The sequence below is a fragment of the Mastacembelus armatus genome, chromosome 1 (assembly GCF_900324485.2).
Source record: "Mastacembelus armatus chromosome 1, fMasArm1.2, whole genome shotgun sequence".
Taxonomy (NCBI): Eukaryota; Metazoa; Chordata; class Actinopteri; order Synbranchiformes; family Mastacembelidae; genus Mastacembelus; species Mastacembelus armatus.
Genome location: NC_046633.1, coordinates 10,494,437 through 10,519,631, shown reverse-complemented (window position 1 = coordinate 10,519,631; position 25,195 = coordinate 10,494,437). Strand labels below are relative to the sequence as shown.

The window sequence follows — 25,195 nt, the reverse complement described above, 5'->3', positions numbered from 1 at the left end:
TCAATCAAACCAGAAAAACTCCTTTCACTGCACTGCAGCATGCCGCATAGTGAGTATGCATGAGAGGCTGTTCATCTGTGTGTGTGTGTGTGTGTGTGTGTGTGTGTGTCTCAACCGCATAATAGTTAACTGTATCACACCTTAACCATGGGAAATACCCACTGCAAATTTCAATTACTTACGTGTGCGTGTTTGTGTGTTTTTTCACGTGTGCGTGCATGCATGTGTATGTGCATACATAAGCGTGGCAGGGCGTTAGGAACTGCTCTATTGACGAGAGAATGAAGTCATTTTTCAATGTGAGGTTAAGCGCTGCATTATTGCCGCCTCATTTGGCTCCTGTGGGCCACCATAGCCCTCCTGTCTGGTTTCCATGGCACAGAGAGAGAACAGAGATGGGAATGTCCCTGCTTACCAGACTGCAAGTTCATCCATCAGCTCACACGCACGCACGCAAACACACACATACACACACACGCGCGCACACACACACACGCACACACACACACACACACACACACACACACACACACACACACACTGAAACTCACAGCAGCAGGCAATAAGGGCTTATCCCACTCACAGTCAACTTTCCCACAAAGTTGCAACAAATCAAGAGCAGCAGTGCTAAGTCTTCTAAAGCCAGCCAATATCACGTTATACACTAGTTGTGGGTATAAAGTGCTGTACAGAGTGGTATGCTGCTGTAAACCCAGTTCACCTAAAAGGATACAATTTCTGCTACTGCTACGCTTCACACAGAGGCTTGATTGCAACATGAGGAAATCTTAAAGATGCTATTGAAGGGAAGCGGTTTAATTTCTCAGTAGTCTCATGGCCACAACTGAATTTTCAGCCTTGCACATAGGGGCGTCTTGAGATTTCTTCTGCATTGAGCAACATAAGCATGTACCAGTTCACAAACACTGTAGGGATTGTCTGCATTAATAGGATGGGATGAGCAGGCTCAGTGTGCACATGCGTTTGTGTGTGTTTTGACTGTTTGAACAAGCACTGAACATGAGCCAACCATGTCACTGAGCATTGTCAGTTCACATAATAACGACATTCCTCTGGTGATATCATACAGAGCTGACAGAGAACAGCTTCAGTGTAAAGACACAGTGAGATGGATGAACTGTCCTCAATCATTCATGTAAACTAAACTAAACTAAATTTTTTTTTTGTGCTTAGAAGAGTGCAGTAAAAACAACTTACAACTTGGATCCTTCTTTCACTTCCCCTCTATTTTTTCTTTCTTCTAATCCCCCTGATGTTGAGCCTCTCTCTCCTTCTCTTGATTTACTGTAAACATCTCCATGTATCACTGTCATATCAGCGCATTCATCTGCTATAGAGGGCCACCGTCCCTGCAGCGAACCATTCACCCTCATTCACACGCTCATGCATGAACACACAGGCATCTATGCATGCATGTAAATGCACATGCTAACACACGTCTACAACCTATTGTACTTCAATGTGTGTGACAGGTTTAGTTTTTGAAATTCATTTATCACGCAGGGACAAAAGAATATGAGGGTGTGCGAGCACACAAGCTGCAACACAGTTAATCACTGAATGTTGTGCTTCATCACTAATGTCATTGCCACAATTGCATTGCAAATTTGAATGGCCTAAAAACCTCCAAACTGCTTCAGATACATGGCACTCAGCCCAAAGGTTTGGATGTCACCTTGGATGTTCCTTATGTAAATGTAAAATTCTAAAATCAAATCACACAAAGTGAAAATGTATCACAGGCTTTTCCTTTCTGAACAATATTTGACTCTCTCTTATACTTTAAATCAGAAAATTATTAAGTCCATAAAAATAAACATACTAACAGAGAAAGAGTCAATTTATTATGTATTCAATATTTTAGCATTACGTGAATAAGTTTCAGCAGAGTAAAAGAGCTTCAGGCCAATTTTAAAAAGTGTTTGGAGTGAGTTGTCCTTGTGGCCTAGGGATTACGGCTCTGACTGTGAACTACAATGTTCCTGGTTAATGTCCAGCTAGTGGTCTTTGATGCGTGCTCTTGTCTATGTCTATTTTCCTATTATTTCTGTAATATTGTCTATCTAATACAGTGCCTGGCGATTTATTTTTCAGAGGTGCCCAGAGTGAATACACAGAGCCACTCCCATTAAGACCTTGACCAAAAAAAACCAAAACATTTTGCTTGATCAATTTTTCTGTTTGTAATTATTGTTTTATCACTTGTTTCCTGTTGTAAAACTTATATTTTGCCTGAAGGGCTTTATTTTATTTGTTCTCAAGCCTCTCTTGAAAAAAGGTCTTGATCTAAATAAGACTAACTGAGTAAAAGAAGATATATAGTGTACATGCCCATAGATATTGCAAACTGGTGGAGAGGCCCTGTGAGGCAGCGGCAGAGATGGATCCATTTGGACCCGTGTGTCTATAAAAAGCCTGGTGTCACATAGTGCTATCTCCTGTCTCCTCTCCTAGACTCTCTGACGAGGTGTCAACCCTTCTCAGCTCTACCTGACACAGAAACCACATACCAAACATCCTCATTCCTGTTTGTGCGTATCTGTGGGAGTGCATGTTGCTTGTGTTAACACCTTCCAATTTGCGGTTTCACTGTTTGTCCATCATGTTAAGACCTGAGAGACAAATAAAATCTCTACACATACTTCACGCTTTGAGAAACAGAACTGGAGGAAATAGGAGACTGACCGTCCTTGTCACACTGAGAGGCATTTGGTTCAAGCCTATTGCACTGACAATCAAAATGCCTGCTTTAATGCTATCATCACACAGCAGCACCACTGGCAACTGTATTACACCCATTCAAAGCACACATAACTTTATTAACTCACACACAGCATGACACGTCTCTAAAAGCAGCAGGCCGTTGCAGGCTGCCTGCCATCCCGATAGCATAACTTTATTAGCCAGTCTATTGACACAGTCGCAGACAGCCGCCTTACAAGCTCAACAAGTTCATTACGTTTTTCATGGCTGGCCTTCAAAATAGCACAACTTTATTACTAGCAGTACTGGCAGATATGAACACAACAGAGGTCATTCTGTCACAGCTGCCAAAGAAAAGGCTTGTAATACAATATGGAAAAAAAAAAAAACACTAAACTGAGTGGTGGATTAGAAATGTGCAATCCATGCATATTAGTCTTCATAAGGAAAAAAAAAAACAGTACAGTTGAGAAAATCTTCCAGTAAAAGAAAATAAACACTGGAAAGGAGAAGACAATATTATGTACCATAGTCTCCTGAAGTACATTAAAAAATAGTTAGTTAACTGACGCAAAGCTATAAATGGGTTCGTATGAATTGTTGTTGAACTTATCACTGATTGTTTTAATCAGATTTTTGTAAGATTTATATTCAAACTCAGAAACGATAATTAATTTGTGGATTTTTTATCTTTTAAATTTAAATTCATTTTTGCTGTATATCATTTGCTATTAGATGTCAGTCTAAGCAACAAATCACATCGGTGGACGGAGCGTGTCTGCATAGGCACAGCGGGCATGCACGCACACACACATACATACACAGTTGGATTCCTACACTCACTACCATGTGGCATTTGCTTATTGAATGCTTTCCTCCGGAACATATTCATAATTTATGGAGAGACTGAAACTGTTTCCACAACACACCCACTCTGACCCCCCGCTTCCTTGCATAGTTTCCACCACTGCCCTCTGGCTCCCATCTCTGTCAACGTCCCTACGGTCTTCCAATAAACACATCATTTACTGTGACACAAACACAAAGCAACAAAATGTTTCTTTTAAGAAGTTATTTTAATTCATTTGATTGAATTCAATCAACTTATTCCTCTCCCTTCTCTCGCCCTCCCCCGTGTGTGTGCTCCCTCTCTCTTCTGGGATTTCAGAGTAAGTGATGTTACTAATTGACCAATCAGGTTGCACTAACAAGCCTGTCAGACCATGTTAGGATCATCCGCCAATCACGGCCCACTGACTTGTCTCCCTGGGCAACTGTTAGCCAATGACCTGCAAGAATCTGACTCTGAGCAGTTGCAATCAACCACCAGAAGCTGATATACAAAGTCAAAATACACAAACACACACACACACACACACACCAAGACAGGCACTAACATGAACTAGCAAAGTAACAGACAACAGTAATACAGGCAAGACAGTTATTTACAAAGGCTGAATAATCATACGTGCATGTCTGTGTGTGCATGAATGTGTATGTGTGTGCATTGCTTAAAAAACCATGTTGCCAAGGAGCAAAGTCTCTGCTGCCCATTAATGGCCAACAGCTTGAGGGCAAGTATACAAATACATACACATTAACATGCACATTCGCACAAACGCACACTGAGCAGTGTTCATTTGAGTGTCTTTTAAGACCATATCTGCCCCAAGCATGTAAAAGTCACAGCAGCTTTTTTATGCTACCAGAGTGCAATACTATAGTTCTTTCTCTCTTTCTTCTTTCTGCTACCTCATTCTCTCTTTCTCCTTCAATGTACGGTCCTTAACCTCCTTTCCTCTTTTAAATGCCCTCTCTGCCTCTCGTCTCCTTTTACCATCATGTTGCTGCGTCTTTTTTAAACCACCCCTCTCTATCTATCTCTCCTTTCTACGCCTAATTGTCCTCTCCTCTCTGTCTGTCACCATCCAACTTTTCCTCCACTTAGGAACATTTCCTGAACTTCTCCATCTTTTTACCTCATCTCTCTATCTTTCTGTCCATCCCTGTTTTCATCAAATGGCCCGAGGGAGAAGGAGCTGTAAAGATGCCACTGCTTTTAAGTGACAGCGGGTTGCCTCTTCATGCCCCAGTCATGGTCAGTGGAGCCTATGTTATTAACCGCACACACACAAACACACACACTGGCACATGGGCGCAGATTCAGCTTCTGTCCCATGACCGCAGTGGTAATCAAGGATTGACACACTCACACATATGCACAGGCAGCTTGTTAGTATGTTAATTTTTCACTGTGCATATGAATGATCATCTGAGCACAAACAAACACACACACACAGTGGCCATCTGCTCCACTGAGGTGTGTGTGTGTGTGTGTGTTGTTTGGGCATGTGTGTTCACATTATTGTTCTCCTTTAAATGCCACTTTTGTCTCAGGAGGAGAAATGTTCATTCATTCCATTTGCTCTGAATCACATACACAAACACACACAGTTAAATATATACATACTCACAATCACAACTCATACCAGCAGTAGGAAAACCAGAGCTCTGGGATCAGCGGAAAAAAACAACAAAAAAAACAAAACAAACTGAGGGCATGATGATAGCTGCCATTCCCGGGAATGCTGCAATAACTACCCCATAGCACACACATACACACACAATGAAAGATAGAAGATGCTTGTGTAATGGATACAGATAGAAGGGTAATCCCAATTTCATCTTTCCAGAAGGGTAGTGGATTAGAGGATTAGAACAGTATCATGACAAGATTATGACACACGTCAAGTTCTGCTGCACTAAGCCCATTACTCGCTTTTCAGCCTTTAGTCTGTGCGTGACTCTGAGCACGCATGTGTGTGTGTGTGCAATTGAGTGAATGAATGCATGTCTGCCCCAATACAGGAGGAGAATGTGTAGAGCCTGCTGTCAAGCTTTTTCTTGCACTCCACATGCTATGTATTGGGGGTGTATTTTGGGTTAGAGGGGTTCAGATGTATTTCTGACGCTTCATACCACATATGGGTCATTGCTGCTGTCCCCCTGGGGTGTAGGAGGGGTCAGAAATTGGGGTTTAGGAGGAGGAGGGGAGACAGGCAACATCAGTAGTCTTAAATCAATATTTTGAACCGGTTCACTGAGCTTTTCAGTCGCGAGACGTTCACTTGCACAGGCAAAGCAAGGATGAGCCCAGTTTAGTCACCAGTGAATAAATCACAATTATGAAGAGTGAATTGAAGACTGTAACAAGGAGATGGGCAAATAAGAAGCAGGCTTCCCCCAGAAAGCGCTTGTCTTGGCTTACACCAACTATCTGTGTACATTCACAGTGCAGGTGGTGTAGAGAGCTGTTAGGTTCATGGGCTATGTGAGAAGGTAGCACCGAGAAGTCTGTTGTTATTTTTGGTCTGGGGTTAGTTAACTAACAGACAGACAGTAGACTAGGCTGGCAGACATGGGGGCCAGCAAATAGAGAGACAACCCCTGAGGAGTGTAAAGTTAAAGTATCATATGAAGCTTTTAAATTTGAGCTTGTATATCATGTGCACTTTTCATTTTTATTTGCATTTCAAATGCATATATTCATCTTAATTTGCCAGCCATCCATTCATTTTTGTAAAGTTATATGATCATTGTAACTATAATATAGATATATTGTATCTTTTATTGGCTTTTGTATGCAATTATTTAAATCTACATCTTATGTCATATGTTAGCTCATAAAAAGAACAATATGATGGGAGCTTTTTTTACAGTCACACACTTGCATACATTTGGACTTATTCAATAGAGAAATGGAGACCACAAAGAAGCGGCCCAGAAAAGAACATTTTATTTCCTTCAGTCAATACCCGTTTTAAGTAAAGACGAGCTGAGGGAGGCGAGGAACGGGTGTGTTTAAAGAACAGATGGATCGAACTGTTTGAGAACTGGAGAACGGAGAAAGCAACATGAAGGAAGGGATGAAAGATGATGTCGGCACCGTGAGAGTGGGGCATGTTATGACATTGTGTCGTTAACCAATTAGAAGGAGTGTTGCAGGAGAGCGGTTCCAGCAGCACTAAAAGCTTCTGTGTCACTGACCTCAGGAAGGGTGAATTTAATAACAAACAATCTCTCCTTTCCCTTTTTTTTCCTCATCCTTTGATTTGCCACCACCACTTCAGTGATGACCGTCTTTCTCCTTCCTGTGCTGTTGGACCCTTATTTCTGATGAGATGAGCAAACCTGCCCGTCTGGAGCACCGAGTTGGAAACCCGGGGTGCTGGCTACTTAAACTTTGTGTCCTGACTGCAGATTGTTTGCTGATTGCTGCTGAGTTTCCACATGACCAGATTAGCAATTAGCTTTAATGAGCTTCGGTCAGAAGGTGAGGCTGCAGAACGATCTCATTCAGGTTTTGAATTGGAAAATGGTTAAGCAATACTTGAGCTTAACTAATGCAAAGACGTGGGAAAGTATTCGACTACCTGCTGAAAGAAGAACATTGGTTCAGTTAATTTATTGAGGAAACTGGGCAGATGATACAGGCTGCCATTAAATGAAATTTACAGTATGTATGTGTTTCATTACAAAGGAATAAATCTCTTTCTTTGAAAGCCTCTTGTTCATGTAAAAAGACAATCTGTCCCAGAGCATATAAGCATTTTCACAAACACACACACACACACACACACACACACACACACACACACACACACACACACACACACACACACACACACAAGTGTAGTTACAGCACAAGAACAGCTGAGCTTTAGATTTGCTCCAAAATCCCCTGTGACCGTGAATTTGGACCAGAGGGGTGAAATAAACTTACCACCTGCTACTGGTAGTCCACACACACTTGCACACACACATACACACACACTTCTCTCTAACATCTGCCACTGCAGTCCCTTGTGTTTTGCCAACACCGGAAACTTTCAGACTAATAGTCACAGCTCAAGGCGGTGCTTACAGTTTCCCAGCTTTTAATGGCTGTTCACTTTACATCATTAATGCATATCAATCACCATAAACACACATACACACACAGAAGAGCGCACATGCAGCAGGATTTGTATCACTGAGCTGTGAATAACAGAGCTGAAAGCCTCTGCAGTGAGTATTGAGCTGTTTAAAGTTCAGAGAGGGAGCGAGCAGAGTGATGGGGGCAGACGGAGTGAGAAAAAGGAAAGGAAAGAAGAAAGTGATTGAGAAGAAGAGAAGAAGTTTGCAGGGGTGGACAAAATAACAGAAACACCTTCTTTTACGACAATACTCCAAAATACTGTAGTCAATAACATTTCAGTGAGCCACATAAATTATGGTTTTTGTAGTGCTGTTAAGTGCTGTCTGGAGTGCCAACTATACAATTCTTTAATATAAGTCTGTGTTTCTAAGTCTGCTTTTACATACCAACCACATCGCAAAGGAAGACATGGAGTCTTATTTCCTGTGTTATGCTCATTCAGATGACCAGTCCAAAATTAATAGATGAAACATTTGTCAGACAAGACCTATAACCTAACTTACATATTCAGTCTGCAAGCGACAATCATTTTCATTTGTATCATTGAGTAACCTCCACCCTATTTTCTCAGTCCAACCAACAGCCTAATTTGAAACGGTCTTAAGTCTCAACTAATAAATGAATTATGAAATTATTTTTAACTCTAATACATATAAAAGTAACAATGTAAACAAAGAAAACCTAACTCTTGTCCCCAGGCTCACCAAATAAGATCATCTGCCAAAACTTGAACAATATCCAGCCAGAAAAACTCAACAGAAATGACATCAAGAAGTCCTCACATACTGAGCAACAAAGCACAACCCTCAGGAATTCAACATACCTGCCTGTTTCTGTAGCAAATGTACCTGAACATGCACAAAGATCTTTGACTACTAGTTAAATTCAGCTTCACATCATGCTCCACAGGGAAATTGCTCTTCATAAGACAAAAATACTTATATTTAGGTTTTCCATCTTTCCTCATACATCAGAAACAATGTATACCGTGCCTCATGAATATTACACCACAGCCGGCTTTACAGATGTTAGGCATAGTAGAAAATAATAAGATGAAGAGAGTGCAATGGGCAGACTATACACAGACACATTGATGCAAGTGAGGACAAACTGTGATCAAACGTCCAACCCCTCTTGTCTGACTCTCTTTCATCTTTGCATGCTGATTAACCTCAACCCAAAACCTCCCAGCACTTAATTGCTACCATGGAAACCCCCCACCCCCCACCCCCAACACCAACACCAACACCAACACCAACACTAACACCAACACCACACACACATAAACACGAATAAGCAGACACGCCAAACACACTGTTCAATTACAGCCATCCATTCTGCTTGACTAGCAGCAGTCATCACTATCAGTCCATCAGATATCACCTGTCTCTGTCTGTTTCTGCCCCACTGACTCACCTCACTGTTCAGGAGCTGGAGGCGGACCGGAGGAGGAAGGCTTTAAGACAGGGAAAAAGGAGTGCACAAGGCATAAATGTGAAAAACATTTAAAAAAAAAAAACAAAAAAAAACAGAAGTAGGATTAGCAGTGGTGGAAAAAGTCTTCAGATCATTTATTTAATGAAAAGTTCCAATACCATAATGGAAAGCTTACTGCATTACAAGTAAATGCCCTAAAACTGTTTTCCTTAAAAAGGAAATAAGAGTTTGAAGGAGGAGCCACATAAGTGAAGACAGAAGGAGAGAAGCAGCTCAGTCAAAATACAGACAGGCGACAAATGAATGGAAAAAACCAACATGGTGTCTTAGTGACCACCATGTGCCTCAATGTGCGTTGGAGTTGACTCTACAAATCTCTGGACTCTACCGGAGGGGTGAACACCTTTCGTCCAATAGAAACACCCTCATCTGGTGTTTTGATGCTGATGGTGTGCTAACATCAATCCAAAGTCTCCCATAGGTGTTCAGCTAGTTTGAGATCTAGCGATTATATGCTATAGCATATGATCCACATCATTTTTCATTATCATCGAACCATTCAGTGACCCTTCGTGCGCTATGGAGGAGGGCAATGTCATTCCTAAAGACACTGCTCCCATCAAGACAGAAATTTTTCTTCCCGGGATAAAGAAGATCATACAGAATGATTTTGTACTTTTTTGCAGTAACCCTTCACTCTAAATGGACAAGTGGAACCAAAACCATGGCTGTTAAATGCCCCTCACGTCACAACAAAGATCCTAATTCTTTAGGGGCCAAACATTCAGGTTTTTTCTTTACTTTGTCACCTCTGTACTACACTAGTCAGCCAAGCTAATCCAATGGCTGCTATCTCCTGAGAGAGCTGACTGGGGGAAATGAAGCAGGAGATGAGAGCACTGCCATAATTTTAGAAATGCAGATTCTAAGTATTTCCCTCCCTCTGACTTGATACGAGTCACAGTACGACACACCAGGATAGTAACATACACACATAGAAACAACTCAGATGAGGCTTGTCATGCCTACGGCACTGAACTTATAAACTCCAACAAACCTGCATGGAACCAGCATGCTAGTCATACACATTGGTATTATTACTTCTGGGTTTGTCTGAACATGCAGGTTGTCAGGTGATGATGTTGTGGTTAATAACCCTTTCCTCTCCTCCCTCCTTCACTCCCCCTCCATCCCATCACTCCTTCGCTCCCTCCCTCCTCATTTTTCCTCTTGCTTTTCCATATTCCAGGTGCTGAAAACTGAAGGAATTTTAGCTACTTCTGTATGACACCACACATAAAGTTTAAAAAGATGTCTTCTTAACAGGTTTTGTGAGTAAACATCAGATATTTTAAAAAAAAAAAAGATTTAAGTAGTAATTTTCTCACCATTTTTTTAATTTGATAGAATTTTTTTTTTTTTTTTTTTTGTCCAGCTTTGTTCACTCTTTTGTCCCCAAATCCACCTCTCACACTGTCCAGGACTATATAACACAAATTCAGCCCGATATCCTCAGCTGCTAAGATGTCTGGGAAACACCAAGTGTTACCTAGCGGGTCTCTAAGGCAACTCTGACAGGAATCTTATGTGCACTGTTGAACACACAGACACCGACAGTAACCCACCCACCCAGAGCGCTGCTTGTAATTATGAGAGCTGTAAAACGGGCTGACATCATAGCCTTAGGTTGCTCATTCCCTGGTTTCCTCTCTTTCAAATTATATTTTACTCAGAGGTAAACTGTCCAGGTGTTTTTACTACTACCTTCTGTCCAATAGCATCGTTACCTCTCAAAATAAACAAATAACCTTAAACCTGATTCATTTCAGAAACATCAAAATTCAGACAAAACAGCTTAAATAATAAAGATAATCCTGTTCAATGCAGAGAAAATAAATTAAAATTCCTCCCTCTGACAAATTTACTTGGCTGTCAGGACACAGGTGACCCTGACTTCTTATTTTTGACCTCTGACTCCCAAACAGGAAGGAAACTGCACACACACACACACCACAAATACACACACACGCACTTTCTCCTCTTCCTTCTTTCTCACAATCTCCTTCAACTCTCCCCCCTTCTCTGTTTCTACATGTCTGCCAATAGTCCCATAATTTAATTTCTCTCAGTGATGAGGATCTGTCGTTGTGTTACCATTGCACTGAACCTCGTAAAGTTTTGCAACGAGGACACGAAGGTTTTTGAGCATGTGAAATATTTAAGGGGCCAGTGGGGTGAGGAAAAACAGTGAAAAAGTGTTTCTGTGAAAAAGTGAAGCGAGAAAGAGAGAAGAGAGAGAGAGAGAGTGCTTTAGGAGAATGATAAACCACAAAAGCTCTCCTTCGACTCGGCCCATTTAGACACAACACACTAGCAAGAGGGCGAGACTGACGCGATGAAAAAAGTGAGGGCGCGAAGAGAGGAAGCACATGAGTTCCAGTTACTCTTTCATTACAGACAGATAGACAAAGAAAAATAAGGCTAAGTGTGAGGAGGAAAGAGTGATATGATATGATCAGAGTCCTAACTTGTCTTTGCATACTTTCTCTGATCACTCTTTCAGATAGCATCTGTTTTATCCTGCATTACCCAACTTTACTGCCATCCTCTATATATATATGTGTGTGTGTGTCTGTGCTCGAGAGTGTGTGACACTTGCTGAGAGGTCAGAGTCCTTTAGAGCAGCCGTCCAATTACGGTGGGCATGGTGTTACCGTAGAGATGAGAGAAAACTGTAATTGGATAATGACACGTCAGGGTTGGAACCTGTCATTAGACACTAGCAGGGATTCACACACATACTATATACACTTGGGCGTGCACGCGCGCGCACACACACACACACACAGGTTGCATACCAACCTGTGATTACAAACCTGCTGATCTATCACCAGCCTGCAGCTATAGAGCTACAGTTTCACACTTTCTCTCGTTTTCTCTTTTTGTCGCTCACATTTTTCTTCACAAATCCTTCATATTTCATCTGGTCTGATGCTGACAGTAACATGTGTTATCTATAATCACTGCTTTTTAATTTAATTTTAGATGTATGACATTCAACAGGTCGGGTTTAAATCGATTTTAAAGCTGGAAATTCTCTTAAAGTGACAGTGACTGATGTGTTGGGAGTCTGTTTTTGGCCCGAGTCCCCACATTATGTAAACATAGTGCGTTTTAATGAGCCTGGGTCGCCGTGGTCACTTCAAACACACTCAGCTTTTGGTGAAATAATGTGAGAGGCTCTAAACTTGTGAGCAACTTCGCTGGGAGGAATCACTGGTCAGCTCCCAGTTTCCTCTCTTGGTTTCTTCTGCATCATTACCATGGATGAGGGTCTTGCATAAGCCTCTCCAAACCAATGTGTTTGCCCCAGAGAAGAGAGATGGGTAGGGGAGTGAAGGGGGAGTGTGAGGGGGTTGTAGGCAAGAAAGTGTGTGAGAGGGAAAAGACTTAAGAGAAAGGTGCTGGGAGGGAAAAGGAAGATAATAGTCGAGCGCGAAGAGAGAGAGAGCGAGAGAGAGAGACAAGGAGGGGAAGAAAATGGAGGCACAAAATAGACAAAGTGAGCAGGAGAGGCCGAGAGGGAGGGCAGTGAGGATTTCTTTTGTGGTGGTTGGAGAGTGACAGGGGTGCCAATAGAGTGGCCAGCAATGACGGTCCCACTGGAGAATGCCGGCTATGCCAGTGGAGTGGCACTAATGGAGCCAGAGAGGGGATGCAGTTGCCTGCCCCGGAGGGGGGGATATTGTGCAACTGGACAAGGCGACTTGACATGGAGCCAAGATGGAGGATTAGAGGGGAGGGAGACAGGCACCCAGGGCAGAGAAAGACAGCCATGTTAGGTCTGCTGACTGATTGACATAAACTGAACCCTTTCTGTTTTCCATTTGACTGGCAAGACTCAAAGTTTCTAGGTTTTGTTCTAGTTTTTGAAAGAGCAGACACTGGGTGGCTAGAGTGAATGTTCCCTGTGGATCAGCATAACCCCTTAAAAAAATTTAAGGTCATTAAAATAATCTTATTCTAGGGTATTATATAGATCATATATTCAATTTTATTATGTTTCTGCTCTTTTACATGGAGAAAAACCTTCAAAGTCAAAGACAGAAGAACAAAAAAAGATTTGGATGTCTTGTGCATCATTTAAAAAAAAAAATCTCAAAATCCAGTATGATGTGTACTTAGTGTCTTTGGAAACAGTTCAACTTTTTGGGAAATATACAAATTAACTGTCTTGCTGAGGAGCTTTATGTTCTGAACTGTTTTTTGGCCAGGCACAGAAGCTTCCTGGAGTCTCCAGGGGTTACCTAAAGCTGAGCGTTACTGCACATCATGTACCATGTAAAGCTTTAGAGGTCCTGGTGCTTTTTCACATTTGAAAAGAGCAGGGTGGTTACCAGTTGTTTGCCCTTTTTCTACTTTTTAGCCTACGCTAGGCACCTGTTGGCTGCATACACTAGATAAATATTTACCAGCTACAGGAGTTGTATCGAGCTTTGAATCTAACTCTTAGCAAGAAAAACAAATAACTGTATTTCCCAAAATGTTCACCGACCAGTCTGACTCATCCATCAATACGGGGGCCTGGATCCAAACCTGGAGAGACCAGCCTCAGTGGAGGGAGAGGGAGGGTGACACAAAGTGAGAGGAAGTACAAGGGGGGTATTTTACATCCTGCTATTTCTCAACTGCTTAACACCAGTGCTAACTTCATATTATTAAGTTAAGCACTGAGGCTAAAGTGAGAGGAAGCAGGCATAAACAGAATGAGGGAAGACAGCAGGGGGTGAGGGATGATTTAGCTGCTTTGTTGGGAGGTATTATTGCATGCGGTCACCATTAATCACACACAGCCAAGGTGAGGAAATGCTTTGATGATCTGGAAGACCTCACAGACACACACACACAGATTCAAACACTCTGCTATCGTAACTACCTGCTTCCAGGTAAGCTCTTCCTGGCGTTGGATAGGTATGTAACCCTCACCCCACCCCCACCAATAATCCACACTCAGGTTACACACGTACACACACACACACACACACACCTGGGTACTTCTTTCTGACAGACATGCTGGCTCCAGGCTTCAGGCTACCTGCCATCTACAGTAAGCACTAACATACCTCCTGCCTTTTCTTTTCACATGACTCTCCCCTCTAGCTCGCCTCCTTTCTTTACTTTCTCTGTCCCTCACTTTCTACCACTATGCATTGTGTGCTTTTTTTCTTTTCACAGCGCGTTCACAATGGAGAAAAAACTTCTGTCTGCACCTCAGTAAATTCCACCCTGTTCGTTTTTTCCACACCATTTAAGAGCGCAAAGACATCTCTAATCTTTCCTTTAAATACCATCATTCAATCTGTCTGTATTCACCCCTCCTCTCTCTCTTTTATTAAAGGCGTAACTCTCACTCCTTCCATTATCCTGGATATGTCATCTGTTGACGTTGATGCTCCCTGACCTTTCACCTGTAAGCTCTGAACCCTGACACTTAACCCACCCTGGGCAACAGGTGATTAATTGGGCTGCATTCAGCAAACCGAACCCAAAAACCAACAGAAATCTGAATAGTGATTAAACAAGAGATTTATTGAAAGTGTAAGGAGTTTAAATATGCAGATGTTCATGTTTTATTTAAGTAAGAAGTAATACTAAAATAAAAGGACCTGTTTATGAGATGTATTCTAATACATACATGAAAATGCTGCACCTGCATTGTCAAATTCATGAAGACACCGATTTTCTCAGGGCCACCATGTGAGTGAATATTTGCTTTATCTATCATGTTTACAATGATGTTGTCAAAGCACAGCTGCTGTGTGCACAGTACAGACAAGTGTGCACTTGACACATGCTCTAGACTCTTTGTATTCGAGTCTATACTCTGATAAAAACTAAAGAAAGTATTAGGAAAACAACACATTACACCTCAACGGCACCACAAAGTATAACCTCCACAATTTCCTGTAAGATAAATCACAGTTTCAACAAACTAAAAATTTGAATCTATAAATATTATTATTCTGAATTAATGCATTAATTTTAGATATGTGTACCTGATAAACTGGCTGAATATTCACTCATAAACATGGAATAATGATATTCTGCATACTGTAGACCTAAAGATGAATCAAACGGAATTTAGAAACAGCTCAGTAAAATCCACAACCACACACAAACAGACACACTCTGGGCTCAGTTCAGGAACAAGTTAGCTCTAGCTGTGGTAAAAGTCAAGCGTGGCATTTTCTTTACATTCATCTTTACATTCTGGCTCTTTAACACAATGCTTTGTACCGATGCCCTCCTAATAATTCCAGTTCGGCTTTGGCAAGCCCTCTCAGAATTGCTCAGAAATGAATTACAGCATTGTGTTGGGATCTGAATGGCCAAATCACTTCTTAGGAATGAGTGGCCTTGAGCAATTCAGATAGGCAGTCATGTGACTCACATGATGGCAAACGAGTGAGTCACTGACACTCAACACCTCAACACTGTTGTAGCGGTTGGTTCATACTCAAGCTGGTTCATTATGTGTACACAGATGGCATGGAAATATCTGAAAACACACAAACTCAGCCACTAGGAAGAAAAATAAAAACACAAATTTTCTGTTTGGCTGGATACAATCTGTGAGATCCAAGTGTCCTAATGAAAACATTTCTCGCACAATATGTCTTTGTATATCCTGAAAAGATCTGTTTTATGTGTGCATGTGAGAGTTTTTATATCTGTTAAAAGTGCATTCAGACAAACAGGAGGGGGCAGGAAATATTACTGAATGGTAAAGCTGTGTGTTTGTGCCAGTGTGCATCTATGTTTGTCATACAGAAAGAAAGAGAGAGAGGAAAAGACAGAGAGGCCCATCCACAGACACTTTGGGCTGCAGAGATTTAACTTCATCTCCATGGAAAGACATAATGGCAGATATTTGTATATCCAGCGTGCATAAAGTCACTCAGTCAAATATCTTCTTGTTCAAAACACTTCAAATAACCTTGCAACCAGTACACACAAATCCTTTGAGACGACAGCCCCCAAATCTAAATACTCTCTTTCAATGCGTGGGAAAAAAACACAACAAAGCAGAACTTTAGTTATTTTTAGATTTTTATCACCCAAAAAACTTTAAAAAAAAAAAGATCAGTATGGCCTTGGTGTGAGCGCTTCAGATTAATCCTAGTGATACTGTGTATAAAATGTTTGTTGAAGAAAAGTGGATTAAAACACAATGTTGGGCAACTTTACATTAGCTACGCAGAGGTATATGGTGAAAGGATGCAGTCTTAAGGATCTTAATATTCTGTATTTTAGTTTAGGTCCCATGATGACAATGATGCTAACTCTGTATACTGATAAAGACTAAGACAGAAATGAAAACCCTAAATAAAGCCAGTGAGTGAACCTTGAAGACAGTTTTGTAATACTTTTATTTCCAAGGACAAGAATGAATTTTGATGCTCTAGTGTGATTTAGTTTACAACCACATGAACCATGACCATAACCCCCAGTGGCAGCTCTTTTCATCAATGGCAGTCTTAATTTATTAATTTGTTTTTTTTCCCCATGTTTCCTGATGAAGGTCAGAGGTCAAAGCATATCCCACAATGAAGTTGTTTAATCTTACAATTAAAAAATCCCAGCAAATCTCTTTAAGGACACACAGCTGTTACATGTGGCGCTTTCCATAGATAAAAAGTTTAATTTGTCATGATTGTTGTTAATGACAGGGAGGAGATTCCCACCTCTTTCTTCTATAAATCAGCTCCTGCTTAGATCTCCTGACTGCTACATTCTTCACCTTTCACCTCTGCGAGGGCCTGGAGGTCACCGTCACCGTGGCAACTAAAACACCAAACGCTCTCGGTCTTAATTAAAAAACATTATTTACTCAAAGAAAATTTCATTTTCTTTACCTTTGACCTCTCTCTTCCTTTTCCTTTCTCCTCCTCAGTAAAAATCTGTGTTAACTGTCAACACTGGGAAAGACGCCTGAGCCTGTCATCTCGGCTGTGTGTGTGTGTGTGTGTGTGTGTGTGTGTGTGTGTGTGTGTGTGTGTGTGTGTGTGCAGCAGGGATAAGCTCTCACTGAAGACAAAGCCACAACCTTTGAGGGTGCTAAGCAACAATGCTGCCTGGTAAAGCCTCATCAGGGCACCGTTTAGCAGAGGATTAGGGACTATTACACACACATAAACACACATACACACACCGCCAAAACGCACCCTCATCAACTCATTAATTCAAACCCTATACCATTTTAGCTCAGGTCTTACATGTGTTTTTGAGATCTGAAGTTCACTCGTTTTCTCCCTCTCAATCAGCTTATCCATGTTGGCTCTCCTTCTCAGGGGAATCACGACAAGTAAATTTCTTCAAAATGCTCTCCCTTTCCTTTCTCTCGTCTCTATCGACCTGTGCACATTATTAATATGCGACGTAAACATCCAGTACAGACTAAAAATGACAGCAAATTGAAACATCAGATCTGTGTCAAATCAGAGATTGTATTTCTCAATTAATACTGTACATGAAATAAACACTAACGTCAGATTTCCGTAATGTTTTCTCTTGTTTGAGGTGATTGCTTTTTAAAAAAATACATCTTGTTAAGCTCTCTTCTTCTGCAATGATTTAAAAGCACCCAATTACAAAATTAGTGCCACCAACTAAGAGGTTAATATTTAACATTTCTTACTACATTTGAAAGGTCTCACCTCCCTTTCTATTCTGAAGCAATTTAACACGGTGAGGCCATATTATGAGCCGCACACATCTGAACTTGACACACATCATCAAAAGACAACAGAGTGAAAAATAACCTGGCAAGCGGTTGCTGAGGCACATTAGCCAGAAGAGGCCAAGCAGCTAAATAACACATGCAAAAAACACTGTGCCTCATACTCAAACATAACCAGACTTTTTTCAGCTGTGGAAGCAGTGACCCATTCTGTTATCCTCCCATCACCCCATCCCTTCATCAACCCTGCTTTCATCTCCCCTTCTTTCATCTCCCTACTGATTTCTGTCCAGCAAAGGGGAAAGAGAGAAAGAGCTGGCAGAGGAGAGGAGAGCCAACAAATGCATTTGTGTTGTACCTTCAGCAAAGCACACCATATACTTTGTTACCACATAAAAATACATCTATGAGAGAAAATAAAATGTATCACCTAGAATAAAACTAAATGAATAAAGGAAAACAATAAAAGACAAAGGAATACAAGTATAGATGCAATATAGTCTAGTGACAAAATAAATGTACCAAGCTTTGATTATGGAAATAAACCTTCAGTAAAAATATTAATATTGATTTAAAAATGAATAAAGTAAGCAGGAAGTACATATAATATAAAGATGTTGGTAATATTGCTTGAGTGTTGTCAGCTCTAACTCAATGGGCACTATATAAATGCCTCCAAAAGATCAAAATCCAACTAAAATCAGATTAATGTGCTCGTTAAAACACTAAAATGGTTGTCTCTGTCTTTCTACTTATAGATAGAAGTAAAAAAAAAAAAGTAATACCTACCAGGTTTTAATATTTGTTGCCAAACAGAATAATCTTCCTGTTGAAAGTGGCATTTAGGTGTTCTCTTGCTCTGTGCTCTGACAGAGTGAGTCTCAAAGATCACCATCAGATCATAAACAAGCTAAATAAAGTGTTGTCCACATAACTACAATAAACTAGACTAGAGTAATAGCTAGAGTCAAACATTAATAGTAAAAGTAAAAAATAAATTGTTGCACGTTTCTGTAACTTCAGCTGTTCATATTTGTTTTTTTGTGTATTGATTTATTAATTGCATACAGGGCTCATCTATTGTTTTTATTAGACTTATTGTTACATTTAAGTCATTTTGTTTTACATATTTTTTAATTCTACTAATTTTGCTTTTTTATGGTGCTCTAAAGTACACGCCAGTAGAGAGAAGTCACCTCTTCACTATCATTTATCGTCAGAAATCAGAATGGCAGTGGTGATCCCAGGGTCAAAACTTCAGATTTGCTTGGCTGGGAGAACTCTTGGTTCTTGTCCAATGCAGTGTGGTTTTACTAGCCCATCTTGTTTTACAGAGTCTTTCTAATGAACTGTCTCTGTTTGATCCACTGTTCTAAGTGTCTAGCTGCTCTTCTCTTCTCTTTCGGTGTCTCGTTTCTTTCTCAGTGCAAACAGTCACAGCTGTGGTCCTCAGTATTACTGCGGTGTGGATACAATGATCAACAATAGGACGGAGGGAAACAGAAGGTCTGTCTCTGTGTGTGTTAGAGACAGACACAGACATGGAGATAGTTTTTGGGGATATGCCCACCACATGGTGTCTCCAGATGTGTGTGTCGACATAACCTAATTGAGTCTGGGCCCTGGGGTGCTGGGGGAAGCTGAGTGACTGTGTGTAATGTGGAAGGTTAGGGGTGGAGGGGTGTGGACGCAGGTGTTAAAATGGGAACGTGAAGAGAACTCACATTTACTGCTTTCTCTGTTGTGTTTTTTTTTATAAAAAGCAAATATGATTTCCATTTAGGCTTAAATGTAACAGTACATGCATTATGTAGTTAATTAGAGCAACAGGAAAGATTAACATTGAATTTATCTAAAACACTTCTGTATGTGAAAAATATTGACATAGTCTTTTCTACTATTGACTGATTAACATTTTTAGGAATATGTTTAGGGAGCTCAGAGTGTTTTTTTAATGTCGGAGATGAAGATTTACTTTATTGGTAGTATGATGCAATCTGTTCATCTGCACTGAGATCTTTGCTGTTTTTCGATAGTTTCAATATTTTTACCAGATTGGAAGTAAGTCTTCAACTGTGTCAGAAACCATTCTTGTGTTCACTCCAAATATATAGTGACAGCCACTAAATAAGAAGTCTGGATTACAAACACTCATGACTCATTGTGTTGTGTTATCACTGACAGCTGTAGACTCACAGAACAGTTATTTTCATATCTACAAAATGCCACGCAAGGCATCGCAGGATGTCAGCAAAAAGTACCACTAAAGTAGCACTTTCACTGCTTTTATCATTTGGCCATAGTCTTGACACTTTCATTAACCAAAATCAAGTGTTTTGGTTTTCTAGACATATAACAACACCTGTCAAACAGGCTGAGAACCGCATTCTCCAATATCACAGCTCTGCAGTAAAAGTGTGTCATGTTCCTGGTTTGAAAAACTGTTTCAAGTATAACAGGCAGCAATAATGGGTCCATGAAAATGTATGACATGTCTCACACCTGACTTCAGAATAGTTTAATTTAGCCCCACGAAGCCCTAAACCACCATGTTGGGCAACACATACAGTAAATATTCACACAGACATATCTACAGACTTTCCAATGCCCAAAGAGTGAAAACATCATTTTCATAATAGCAGGTTGAGCAAGTGTTCATTTATAGCAGTGCTGTCGCAAGAACCAAAGTCGGTCCAGTTCGCACATACCTTCTGACCTCAATGTAAAACTTTGCTTCCACTTCAGAGGTTCTCAAGGCTTTCTTGTTGTGTTTTCTAAAAATAAAAACACACTGTAGGGGGTGTAGAAGTAGACACAAGATTTAATATTGACCATACAGCCCTAAATACTTTTATTGGCTTAGCCTTCGTGGTTGTCATTTCATTCTGAATGACTTCCATACATCAGACAAATCTGGTTGTAGCTTTGTGGCTGCAATGGCGCCAGCTTGGTCATCAGTGTTTTTATTGTCATTTTGCAATTTATTTGTGGATTTTCAGAACTTTATATTTTTTCTCTTTCATTGTGAATTTCATTTTGTATTATATTTAACTGAAAAACCTACTAAATGTTTCAAAACCACAACATCTTGAAAGCTGTTATGCTGAATCAAGTGTCCACTTAAGATGTCCAACCAACATGGGCTCCTCTGGTAAACATATATACCTGAAGAGCTGAGACACACACACACACAATCAACATACACACAGACACACGCACCTAAATGTGCGCACACACAGTGAGGCCACTTGTCTGCGACAGCTGAGCAGAGAGCGAGGAGTTGTATTTTTACCTTGGCCCATATGCTGAGCAAAATGCCAACTCTTGGCCTTGAGAAACTCACGGACACACACCCGCAGAAACACAGATGCTCATGGAGACACACACCCTCAGACACGACAGGTCAAGCCCAGCAAACCACAGTAGCAGCCGCAGAACATAAACAACTTTCACACACTCTGTGAAGCATCTGAGCATTTCAATATTGTTTTAGATAAATATATTCAGCCACTCATATAAATATATGCAACCATAATTATTCCCCAAGACCACAAATGACCATGACGGGAAGTTAGTTCCCACAGTTTCAGCAGCATTGCAGCCCAGCCCTTCAGTACTGGAAATCCACAGTTTACAGTACAGACGGCTGGGCTGTGAGTGAAGAGTGGAGGGTGCTTAGTGATAACAAACAGCGGTTCATTGGTTTGAAGGCAACCTGGAACATTTACATTCTGTAACTAAAAGTATTTTCTGTCTGTGAAACATCAGATAAGAAACCTGTTTCTACGTTCCGCTAGTTATACCTCCCTTGGTCTGTCATGCTCACTTTCTCCTGTCTATGCACTCATGTATTCACACACACATATAAACACAAACATACACACTCCCAGTGGGCAGCAGCTGTTGGAGTGCTAATCTCCAGTAGCTGCTGAACTGGCTTTTATAGAGTTCTGCCATTTCTTTGCCCAAGTAAAACACCAGGACTCCGTCACTGAGAAAACCTGATATTTCTTCCTGTAGAATACAGTGTGTATATGACATTTCAGCCTGCCAATTTAGTTGTAATCAATAAGCTGTAGAAGCCTGTAGTAAAGCACACAAACACAACATTGCGTAGTCACTTCATCTAAATAATCTCAAACTCCCTTCACAGTGCTCTTGCACGAGAAAAATAAAAATGGTTCAGTTAACGATGCAGAGGAACTGAGTGATAATAGGAAAAGAGACATAAAAACAGGACTTACAGTCTGTAAAGCTTTGTCGTTCCCAGGAACAGCAGCTCAGGAAAGACGGCCAGATTATTCCGATTCAGGCGCCTGGAAAAACATAGCATAAATTAGGGAATAATCTCCTACTCCCTTCCACACAGCAGTTAGATGTATAAGAGAAATTTCCTGATCATCATATCATTTTAACTGCAATTATGTTGTCTAGAGGAAGTAAGGAGATTGACGAAAGACCTTTTTTTTTTAAAACATACTTATGTTCAATGGATAGATATGCACAAAACAGACACTGGGTTACCCTTGATTTAAGGGGTACAACATGGCTGCCAGACAAATAGTGAACTGGAGAAGGACGAAAGGAAGGCAGGGGGAGGAAGACGAGAGAAGGGGTATGGATGAAGGGGGAGGACTGTTTTTTTACCACAAAGGCGGAGGAGAGGAGATGATGTGGGAAAAACAAACAGGCAGTCTGGCCGGGCTACCGAATGTGTGAAAAGGACCCCACTGAGTAAACAAGGCCCTCACAGGGGAAGAACTCACAACAACCCATCATCACACACACACACACACACACACGCGCACACACACACACACACACACACACATACAGATACACACACACAAACAGAGGAGTTGAGGGAGCTCGGGTGAGTTTAATAATCTGGGTGCGATCATTTAACCCTAGTTGAGTGGAGTGAAGAGGTTTGTGTGTGTGTGTGTTTGGTTGTGCCTTGATGTGAGTCAGAAGAGTGAGGCCATTGAGTGACACAATGAGAGACAGGCTGCTGAAACAGTTTAACCCTGAGACACACACACACACACACACACACACACACATTGACAGACCCACAGAGTGATGCTGTGCTGGCTGCTACTGGACAGGAATGAAGAGAGGGAAGCAGAACATGAGGGATGGAGGCAGAATGAAGGAAGAATGACATAAACTCATTAGAAAACTGCAAAAGCCCTGGCTAATAATGTGCGGTTTGTATGACTTGCACAAACAAACACATATTGATTGCCATATTGCCACAAACTTTGCTCAACAAAGCAATAACCTGTCACCATCTGCATCCAAAACTCCAAGCATCTCTCTGTAAATCTCTCAATGACTTTTTCCTCTCAACCCTCATCTTTCACCTCTTTTTGCTTCACCATAGGCCACAGTGGACTCGCCTTAAATAACATCAACCCTCCATGTCCATCTTCCACCCGAAAGTGCACAAATATATGAATGTGCTCAAACACATGCACACACATTTACACTCCACAGTTACATCAGAGGGCTCTTAAATATTTAACGCCCCGGAGAAATGATGTTTCTGAATTATTCACTCCTCTTCCGTTAGCACCAGCTCAGGCGGCTAAGAGCCCCACGTGGTCCCGCGGAGAGGCCCACTCCCCCCAACAGGTCCTGCCCAGCCATGAGCACCCGTTAGTGGGCTAGACCTCCCCTGGGAGAGTGTGGAGGTGGGGAGGAGGAATGATAGAGAGAGGGTATGAGCTCATCCTCCTAAAATAGATGCAATGCTGTCAGACTAGGAGACTAGGAGAATGAAGTAAAGACACAAAGATCAAAACCAGTTTGATTTCTCTAAGGTGTTGGTGCAATTAAATGCACTTTCTTTGGGAAATCAATTATATCTTGCTCATTTTAGGTCCATAATCAAAGTAACATGAGAGATGGTTAAGAAATTTTGCAAATGTAAACTATTCCGTTTTGTTTTGATTATGCATGTGCATTACAGTAGTCATAAACTGTTGTGATTTGAGGTTACATTTCATGAATGTTACTTTTGCAGATTATCTGATGCTCAAACAATGGCACTGATATTACAACTAATGTGCAAATAAATTATAGCTTATGATAAGAATCTCCATAACCAATAAGGAACCTCCCTCACCCTGTTGGCCATCACTGGGGCTGCAACTAAAAATTATTTTTATTATTAAGTGATCTACTGATAATTTTACTGTTTGACCAATTGATTGTTTAGCCTTTAAAATGTCCAAAAATAATGAAAATCTCCAGCATAATTTAGTGACATCATCAGATTGTGTGTTTTGGTGACTAGCAGTGTGCAGTCAAAAAATATTGACTTCATTCATTCATTCATTCATTGTCTATACCCACTTATTCCTATTTAGGGTGAATCTGCTGGAGCCTATCCCAGCTCTCTTTGGGTGGAAGGCAGGGGTACACCCTGGACAGGTCACCAGTCCATCACAGGGCCACATAGAGACAAACAACCTCACACACTCACACTCACTCCTATGGGCAATTTAGAGTCACCAATCAACCTGACATACATGTTTTTGGACTGTGGGAGGAAACTAGAGTACCCAGAGAGAACCCATGCAAGCACGGGGAGAACATGCAAACTCCACGCAGAAAGGCCCCTGCTGGGTTTCGAACCAGGAACCCTTTTGATGTGAGGCAACAGTGCTAACCACTCACCACTGTGCTGCCCTCTAATATAGACTTTATTAATAATTTAATTTTATTAATTTATTATTAAAAACAGCCAATCCTCTGATTTGAAGAATGTTTTTCTTTTTCGCTTGATACATGACATAAACCTTTAGTCGACTATCAAAATTGCTGCTGATTAATTGTCTGCCATTGAACTAATTATTTCAGTTCTACTTGCCATGCATGCTGAAGAAGGTGAAAGGTGCTGATGATTTATTGAACTTAAAATAAAAAGCTGGATTACAACTTATTTACTTACCAGAAATCCTTTTAGACATATACTCTGTCAACTGAATCGGCTGGGATTGGCTCCAGATTCCCCATAGCCCTCGATAGGATAAGCAGTATAGATAATGGATGGATGGACTATGCCTTTTACATCAGAAAGTTTTGACCACTCTCAGGGTTTTTTGCAAATGCACAAGGATGCACACACATGCAATACACTTTCCAGTCAATGATACTTTCAAGTGATGGTAACAGAAAGACATAAAAAGGCGAGTCATTCTGCATAGACACATGCACAGTGTATATATATATATATATATATATATATGTTAGTTTTCTAACACATTTATTTTACCTCAGCGATACATAAAATACATTTTGGTGTAAAT

General features: G+C 40.9%; 1 protein-coding gene across 4 annotated transcripts in view; it reads right to left on the bottom strand.

The window, feature by feature from the left end:
• The window catches only part of slit2 (slit homolog 2 (Drosophila)), a 134,943-nt gene that overhangs the window by 48,780 nt on the left and 60,968 nt on the right, over positions 1 to 25,195 (bottom strand). For all 4 annotated transcript variants that reach the window (XM_033325227.1, XM_026303065.2, XM_026303066.2 and 1 more), the window contains one exon: positions 22,124 to 22,195. In XM_033325227.1, coding sequence (XP_033181118.1) covers positions 22,124 to 22,195 — 72 coding nt within the window. The remainder of the gene's footprint in view (positions 1 to 22,123; positions 22,196 to 25,195) is intronic.